Raw genomic sequence first — 9,442 nt, 5'->3', positions numbered from 1 at the left:
TTTCATCTCTGCAATCATTCCAGACGCTCGGAACTTAATTTGGCCTCGATCCTCTCTTCATTTTGCCTTTTCGATCGATTTCCACTTCCTGTGAATTCCCTGTCGGTTTCTGCTTCGCTACCGCCTTTAATTTGTTTCGTTTTCTGAATCGTGCGGGCTGTAACAACGTCTCTGCAGAGGAGGCTCGTGCAGAGGAGGCTCGTGGACACCTCTAGGCTTCATTAAAAATTCCGTGAAGTCTTTGAACAAAATTTAAGCTTCAAAATGAAGATGACACTCCGGACAAATCCCATTTTAAGCTGAAGATGACAATTGCACAGACTCCGAGACTAATGCCAGGCCCTCGAGATTCTAGAGCAGGGAGACTCACATTATTTGGCATACATATTAGTAGTATAGCAGATAAATTCTAACTACTAACTATATGTATGTACATTATATGTTGAAGTCTTGGAGATATGCTTGAGCTTCATGAATGCTGAGATGGTGAAATTCTTGGGAGTCATATAAGCCCAAAATTCTAATGAAGCTCAATCTGCCGAGCAAATTTAAGCACTGCTCGGTTGAAGGTTCTGCAAAAAGCAGGAGGGGGCAAGCATAGCGGCCTCGGGTGGTGGTTTCCGTCACCGGCAGTGGGCTGGGCTAGGCTGCCGGGAGGAAGGGCTCGTTTGACGCGGGGACCTGGGTCCATGTCAAATACGACAAGGCCACCCCGCGTCGATCTATCCTGAGCCTTATCTTACACCAGATGACACCTAGCTCTTTTGTCTAGCCTCCAGTACACGAAAGTTTGCATAATTCATTACAATCATTCTTTTGCTTGTAGTAACATAGTCTGATAGAGCACTTACGCGAACCTTTATAACCATAGTCTCGACCCGGCCTCCAGTAGATGCAATCCGTACTCTGCTTGTACAGTTTCACATTCAGGATGGTCTGACACGGAAGTTCCGAGAGCTACAGAATATTTAAAAACTCGAATTTCAATACAAAAAATATATATATATATTTAAAAACTCGTATTTTATCACATTATGTGGAGCTCGTCCTTGAAGTAAAATACTGCTTCCTGTGTTCAGCAAGGGTGGAAGCTTAAGTATACAGAGGCGGACGGAATCGACTCCTGTACCATCACCCTTTTTACAAAATGGTGCAGTTATCTGAGCCTACCGGTCCAGAAGTATCGCAGAGCGATGGTTCCGTTGCGTTGTATCCCTCAGTTGGCGCGACGTCGTCGTGGAGAAACGGGAAGACTATAGGGGCTGAATTGAGCTCTACGAATTCAAGAGGTGGATGGAAAGCTATGCCCTTCCTAATAGGTACGCGTCCAAACCTTCCATCTGCACGAATCAAACCTCGTTGCTCCCTGAATTAATGCTGTAATCTCGGTTGCACCCTTTTTATAATTCTTTGAAAATTTGTTGTTGATCGTGAGCGATTGCAGGTAACGAAATTTGCGAGAGAATGGGATCCATGAGCGTTCTGTGGAATATGGTCCCTTTTTTGTATTCGAAGTACAACATGAACTACGTGAGGGCAAGTTACATCGTCAACGCAGTCTCAGGTACCTGCAGCTTCACGCCTCTGGTGGGCGCGTACCTAGCGGACTCCTACCTCGGACGCTATCGCACAATCCTTGGTTCTTCATTCTTCACTTTGGTGGTGACAATCTACCCCGTCTTTAAGTCTTTGAAATCCCTCAGAATAAGTTCGTGATCTGCTGTTCAAATCCCACTACGCTTTTCAGCCACATGGATGGATGAAGTGACGATCTGGTGCTTTAAAATTTCTTCTACATCGATTAGTTGTAAGATGATCGAATCCTCCAAGTTATATTGTAACGTGTGCGGAGTTAGAATCAAAACCTTCTGCGTTTCTCGGAGCATGGAGCCGTTCGTGATCTGAGAACTGGTTTTGGATGCTGCGGGCTCCATTAAGACCTAAACTTGGATTGACTCGATTGATGCAGGGTCTCTTCCTTCTTTCCACCGCGGCTTACTCCAAGAATCTCCACGCTTCTCAATGCACTCCAACTACAGCTGCAGGAATAGACAAATGTCCACAAGCAAGCTCCGCCCAGCTTGCGTTTCTTACAATAGCCTTCTGCTTTATTGCCATAGGATCAGGTGGGCTACGATCCTGCACATACACCTTTGGTGCAGACCAGTTCGATGCCACAACGCCAAAAGGAGCTCAGACACGACAGAAATTCTTCAATTGGTTTTACTTTTTTAGTTGCTTCTCTCTCCTGGTCGGACTTACCTTGATTGTGTTCATTCAATCTGTCATAAGCTGGGGACTCGGATTCCTGGTTCTGGCCATCGCCATGGTTGTTTCCATTCTTCTATTCGTCACTGGCACAGGTCTCTACAGGTACGTTCCCATTGACGGAAACTCCTATGCCAGCATAATACAAGTTCTCGTCGCGGCGTTTCGGAAGAAAAATTGGCAGTTGCCTTCCGATCCGAGCAAGCTTTACGAAATTCCTAATAAGAAAGGCCGGGAAGCAAGGCTACGGCACACCGCTCAACTCAGGTAGTTATTGTCAATCTAGATGAGTCAGTATTCTTTCGGCAAGGTTTTTTTTTTTCCCCGAGGGAAAACGATATTTATTGATGTAAATAAAATAAAAGGATTACATAAAGAAAAGGCGCCTTCAAAAGGCTTTTCTAGCGCCACATGCCGCTCAGTGCTCCACATGCTTCATCCCTATCTCCAACAAATTTTACTGCTTTCCTTATCTCCTCGAGTTTGGAATCTTCCCTGTTGGGATCCTTTGAAATGTTGCGTCGTTCCTGAATTGCCACAAAATCTACAGTGTTAATGCTTTGAGGACTTGAATCATTCTGTAGGTGAGATCGTTTTGCCCGTTCTTGCCCCAAGAAGGGCCATCTTCCACTTTAGCTTGATTCCATCCATAGTTCCTTAGTCACTGGGCATTCCCAGAATAGATGCATATGGGTTTCTCTAAAACCTTTGCACAAAGCACAAAAGGGACAGACTTTGCAGTTCCATTTTGCAATCCTTGATTTCAATGGCATCTTGCCTACCATTACTCTCCACATCAGGAAGTTGAGCCTAAAAGAGGGGGTTGCTTTCCATACTTTGGAGAGTCTGTGTCGCCATACCACGAGTCTGTCCATGGGGGCGAAGAATTTCCATTGCCTCTTGGCAATTAGAATCCCTGTTGGGCTCTGTTCGTTCCTAAAATCGTTTAGCGCCAACTTGGTGAGCGGCTTTTCGTTTTTCCATAGAAATCTCTTGAAGTCCATCGCCTCTTTGTATATGTGGCCTGTGGGCCAGTTCTACTTCACTCTGCCTAGTACTTCGCTTATTAGTTATATCTCTGGTCTACTGAGATCAAATAGCTCTGCCACCTGTTGAGGCGTCCTCCATTTGCCTCCTCCCGGATCCCAAACTTGCCTGAAGGTCCTCAGACCCTTTTGGTAGAGTCGAGCCCCCATTCTTGGGTGGGTCTTTATTACCTCCGGTCCCTGCTCGAAGGCCCACTTTGGGGCTTAGCACATGGGAAGAAATAGGATGAGAATGGGAAAAGGTGGTCCCAAGTGGTCCCATGCATATTTCTATCCTATTCCCATCCCACCATGTGCTAACAATAAAAGAACTAGAGATGGGTTTAGGAGGAAGAGGACACATGGCATCATTTCATGTGTTTAGGAGGTGGGGACCACTTGGGGACAAGGATACATGTCATCCTTGCATGTTTTTGAATCCCTAAAAAAGGGGAACCCATTCTGGTTGCCAGGGTCTAGAGGACATGGTCTAGGATGGGAGGAAAAGTGGCTACTCCCATTCTAAATCCATCCTAGACCACTTGGTCTAGGATGGGAGTAATGATGACAAAAAGATTCCCATCCTAAACCCATGCTAGCCCCATCCATGTGCTAAGGTCCTTTGTTAACCACAGTGATCTTCCTATAAGTTTGTTGTAGACTGTGCTAGCAAAATCCTCTTTAGATGAGAGACAGTTGCACCTCCCTTTTGAATAGGAATCCCCCCAGCATGTTGGGGTTGTTGACTTTGCTTCGGGGCAGTGCTATAATCTTTTTCTTTTCTTCCAATTTAATATAATTGGAGCTTTTTCACAAAAAAAAAGGAAGCGTTGCCATATAAGTTTATGAGGCCGCACCAATTGCTCCCTTGAATCTTCTCCTTCTAGATACATACTAATTTACTGAGAATTTCTGATTGGGGTATCTGATATGAGCCTCCATCATTAGGACATCTTGCCACGGGTCTCCTATGCCTTTCGGGGCATTCTTGGTGATAAGCTTACGGGCTATGATTGCCCAAGGCTGACTGCTTCCAAGTTGGTGCAAGCTTTTAAAGCATAGGGCCTCGTTCTTGAATTTCATCGTAATCAGTCCTATTCCTCCTCCTTGTTTAGGAGTGAATAGCAAGTCTGCATTGAAGGCGTGCCATCTCCCCTCCCAAATAAAGTATGAATTTTTTGTCGACTTTCTTGAGACAGGCATTCGAGAACGGAAGTAGGGATAGTACATACACTAGAAGAGACTCGAGCATGTGTTTAGCAACCGTGATTTTCCCTGTTAAAGAAATTGGCTTTCCGCTCCACTTCTCGACTTTGGCTGTAATCCGTTGAATTGCCTAACTGCCCCCAATCCAATTTGCTCCTGAGTGAAGTCGGCACTCCGATAGGGCATCCCGGATATCGGATCAGTTGTCCAGTTGGGATCCAATTAGCCCTTACGCTCTGCGTCCATTCGGGTTTCATCCCCACATCCAACCCAGTGTTCACAGAAAACCTGCAAACTATATACAATGAACCTGTAACATTTTCATTTTCAAATGTAAAAATTATTTTCTCAATTTTATAAAATCTGCAAAATTTTAGGTAATTTAGTTATATTTTAGGTAAAAGGTCGGCAAATTCTCAAGAAAAACCTTCAAAATTTGAAACCCCAAGTTTTATGATTTATTGAGAAAAATGTTTTCTGTGAACACTGATCCAGCCATAGTGCCTCCGTTTTTGCTTCGTTGACTTTTAATCCTGAAAGTGCAGTAAACTCATTGAAGATCCCAAGAAATTTGTCAACATATATTCCCTCACGTTCCTTCCACTATACTTGTGTTGTCGTCTGCGAAAAACTGTGTGTAGAATACTGCATCGTCATACAACCTTAATTGATGTAGCCTTTGTTTAGCTGATGATCAATTTGGCATAGAAGGGGTTCTGTCACAATCGTGAATAGGAGAGGAGCTAGTGGGCATCCCTGCCTCACCGATCTTTGTAGAGTGAAGCTCTGGTGGTGGTAGCCATTGAGGGAGACCGTTGCTCTTTTATTTGCCATGAGCACTCTGGTCATGTTGCAAAATCTGCTACCAAAGCCCAAGCTCTCCATCGTACAAAGAATGAAATCCCAACTTATCCTGTCGTATGCTTTCTCTAGGTCCATGTTCAACATGATATATTTCCCTCTTTGTGTCAAGGCATAATCTATGGCCAGTAGCGTGTTTAAAACTACATCCTTAATATTTCGTCCGGTAATGAACCCATATTATCGGGGATGTAGCAGCGTGCTACGCAAGAACTTTATCCTATTTGCACACACTTTGTCTATAATCTTGTAGATAGTGTTAAGCATTGTCAATGGTCTCCACTAGTCGATTTGCCTATCTCCTGTGATCAATCTCCCACTGTCCTCCCTTGAGTTTTTCATGTTCCTGACGTCTCAGGAACTGTTAGCAAAGTTGTTAGGATGCTGTCTTAAGGATTTCCTTGGAGTGCCGTCCACAAGGCCACTCTGGCCCCTATTGCCAGCCTTTCCGGGACCCTTCTGTTTCTCGCTCTTTGTCTTCCATAATCTTTAGCATAGACTGTTACCGTGTTTATACAGTTTCGCCATTTCTTATCCGGTGTGATCGCCTTGCTTCCTTCTCTGGTCCAAGCCTGTGCTATCCTATCATAGACGTATTTAGCTTGAAGGGTAAAGGTCCCTTCCTTTCTTGTCGCATTCCTTGCAAATCAAAATAGACTATCAAAGGGGAGTCATCTGAGCCAATCTCTTCCCTCAATATCCTTCCCTGTATGATGGGCCTAATCCACATTCCCATTCTGCTAAAGTACACTCTGTCTAGGCGGGCTGCCCTCTAAGTTGTGTCCGAATGTCCGTTGTGCCAAGTGAAGCACTTTAGATCTTCCATCCCGTCGAAATCGGTCCATTCTACCAGCTCGCAGCTTGACTCAAAGAGTCTCCATGCTACTCGCTCCTGGTAGGGCATTTCTGATCCCTCATGGGATCTATCGTGCACATTCACTGTGTTATTCCAGTCTCCTGCATTCTTATCATCTGTTACCTGCCTTAGTCTATCCCAGAGGTCCATATTTTGTGTCGTTGTGTCCGGTGCATACACCGAGTCCACACTGAAACTTGCATCTTGGTATGAAACTTCTGCTGCTATAAATTCTCCTAACGGGTCTTCATGATGGCACCTACTGTGAGCGCTTCGTTCACTAGGAGGGTTGTCTCTGTTTCCTATTAATCGGGCAGTTGCTGAGGAGGGCATAGTTTGTTGCTCGGAGGCGTTCTAAACTTCTCGAGCCAGACTTTAGCTCTTGCAGCGCCATGACGTCCGGTCTGTTTCTCTTCGTCAGCTTTTTGATGACATCTTGCTTCCACTGGGCACGAGTTCCTCTTACGTTCCAAGACATGAAGGCTAGTGCAGGCCTTCGACCGCTCCTGTCATGTGCTCTCATTTTCCGAGTCCTGGTCCATGCCTTCTGCCAATGGTACATAGACATGAACGATCGACAGGCCTTTGCGAGCCTTACCTTTAGCAGTTCGAAGCGATTCTGCTTTCCTTGTGGTTGTGGGAGAGTCCGAGTCATTGTCCGACGCTTACCTTTCCTGTCCATGCTTGGACTCTCCTTGCTCTTGGAGGGGGGTGTTCCCAACTTCCAAGCCATCTTCGTTGATGTGTTCTGGTTGATCAGCTCGCACTGTGGTCGTTTCATCCACATGCATCGGTTGGTCTGCACTTCTCTGGGTGGCTTCCGGCAAGTTAATTAATTAGGCTCAGTTACCAATCATGACGCTGTAAATCTAGTGAAACGATGGAGGGCATATTGGCGTCTGGATCTGAATAATGATACAAGGTTGAAACGGCAACGTGTGTACTTTGATCGAATAAAATCGTCTTTCAGTAACGTTTCATAACTTGAATCCTTTCTCGTCTCATGTCTTCTGTAGATGCCTGGACAAGGCCGCCATTGTGTTACCCGGTGATGTGGAAGAAGAAGGCAGCACAGAAGCTCGCGGTCCCTGGCGGCTATGTACAGTCCATCAAGTCGAAGAATGCAAATCTGTGCTGAATCTGCTTCCCATTTGGGCGTGTTTCATACTCTTCAATGCAGTGCTGAACCAGATCGGAAACTTAACCGTGGGTCAAGCGTACTTCATAAACATGAAAATCCACAAGTTCCATGTCCCCCCTGGCGCACTAGTGGTGATAACATTGGCGAGCTTTCTCGTAGCGATACCCATATACGACATGCTACTAGTGCCCGCAGCGAGGAAGCTAACGAAGAATCCGAGGGGGCTAGGCTTTGAGGCGAGGATAATGGTGGGCATAATAGTGCTAGGGGCGACATTTGGGGTGGCGGGGGTGGTGGAGAGGCAGAGGAAGAAGGTGGCGACGAGGGGGGGGAGGGAGCTGGGGCTAATGTGGCTACTACCACAGTGTGTGGGGGTGGGGGTGGCAGAGACATTTGCAGCGATAGGACAATTTGAGATGTTCTACGAGCAACTACCGGGAGGGATGAGGAGCATGTCGGGGGCATTGTTCTGGTTGGCATCGGCCATTGGTAGCTATACAGCTGATCTCATACAAGCTCTGGTGCAGCATACAGTCAAGTGGCTTTCTGCTAATCCCAAAGAAAGTCGCTTGGATTGTTACTACTTCCTTTTATCTTCCCTTGCTTTCCTTGACCTCCTCTTCTTCTGTATCGCTTCCTATCGTTACACTCACGTCCTTGCCCTTACCCCTAACCCCAACCCTAGCCCTAGCCCTAGCCCTAGCCCTAGCCCTAGCTCTGCTCCCCTTGCTTCCACTTCCATTTCCCCTCAAGATTCACGGTCTATATTAGCTCCCCTCTAAATTAGCTCGCTCTCATATGCAGCAGCCCGCTCTCAACCCCCCTCTTGGCCACTAGTAGCATTATAGAATAAGGTGGAACTTTCAGATGCCGACATGTGGTTGTACTTGATGGAGAATCCCTTGTGCTTATATTTCCTACTTTATACATGACTTTGGATTTAAGCAATATCCAGAAATTTGTTCTATTCATTTCTCAAATATTTTTTCCCAAGAACTCGAAAAATTACAAATCAGTTTTTCGAGTAACTAGTTAGCATTTTCCAAATTTATGAATGCTTTTATTCATAATATTGTTTTTCTCAGCGATTGATCTCTTCATTTTATTTATGTCCTCGTAGTCCAAGTCCTATCAACAATTCGAAGTTCACGTATCATTGTATCTACAAAATAAATGTAATGTCATTTTTGAATTTGAATATTACAAAGCTAAGGACAGTAGATATTATTATCAGATATAATCAAATGGCACTTTGCATTCAACATATACCATATCTTTCATGCTCGGAGGGTTGGCACGCTTTCTCTCCAAAAATTATACGTGACCAAGGGAAGTTCTCTTAGCTCTTTACATTTGGCACCCATAGTTAATTGTTGCATTCTTCTTCAATGCCGTGCATGGCATCTTACACAGATACTATTAATGCCTTAGGTAGAAGACTTTCAGCTTCACATGGCAAATTCCTCTTGAGCCGTGAGACTTAAGGCATCAATTGGAGAATGGAAAGTATCACTATCAATCTCAAGCTCATCACAATCACTAGCATTAGCTTTCAAGACTTCTAGCTAATTAGCACTTTCATCATCAAACAAGTCTTTAAATGCTTTTGCATCTATGCTTTCCAAAGGAGGAGAAAGAGCACGTGAGGGGATAAGTGTATATAAAACCGTACCCTTGTGTGGCATTGATAAACCATAGACATTTTCAATCTACTCTATTCAATTGAAAGATGCATCCCATTGCATAGGGGGAGGAGAACCAAATTTATTGTCATGTTTCTTCTTCTAGAGGCATTTCTAGATGAAGGATCCTTAATAGGCATTATCTCTTCAAAATCTGACCCTTTCACCTTAGCATTAGATCTATCAAAAACTTACACCAGAGGAGGATTCAGACACCCTGAGCAATAATGCCCGTTTTGGTTGCAGCCATGACAAACCACCTTGGACTTATTAGGTTGAGCAACTATAACCTTACTTTTCAAATCCATGAGTTCAATGTAAAACTCGTCAACATTCTTCTCAAGATTAAGAAGTGAGGAACAACACTTGGGATAGGAGATATATAGACTTATGGAGAAGGAGG

At 44.7% G+C, this 9,442-nt stretch overlaps 1 protein-coding gene across 2 annotated transcripts; it reads left to right on the top strand.

The window, feature by feature from the left end:
- Positions 1-563: 563 nt before the first annotated feature.
- On the top strand, positions 564-8,301 carry LOC147906177 (protein NRT1/ PTR FAMILY 8.5-like). Of its 2 annotated transcripts, none has more exons than XM_087376892.1 (5): positions 564-716; positions 1,080-1,319; positions 1,445-1,662; positions 1,970-2,535; positions 7,233-8,301. In XM_087376892.1, the coding sequence occupies exons 2-5, from the start codon at positions 1,148-1,150 to the stop codon at positions 8,137-8,139; spliced, it is 1,863 nt and encodes a 620-aa protein (XP_087233018.1). In that variant the 5' UTR covers positions 564-716; positions 1,080-1,147; the 3' UTR covers positions 8,140-8,301. The 2 variants fall into 2 exon arrangements, with proteins under 2 accessions (XP_087233018.1, XP_087233012.1); XM_087376886.1 differs by having other exon boundaries at positions 564-901.
- The last annotated feature ends 1,141 nt before the right edge of the window (positions 8,302-9,442 follow it).

The sequence above is a fragment of the Dipteris shenzhenensis genome, chromosome 1 (genome assembly GCF_047967505.1).
Source record: "Dipteris shenzhenensis isolate YYH24624 ecotype China chromosome 1, Dip_SZ_1.0, whole genome shotgun sequence".
Lineage (NCBI taxonomy): Eukaryota > Viridiplantae > Streptophyta > Polypodiopsida > Gleicheniales > Dipteridaceae > Dipteris > Dipteris shenzhenensis.
This window is presented reverse-complemented; position numbering and strand designations above follow the sequence as displayed.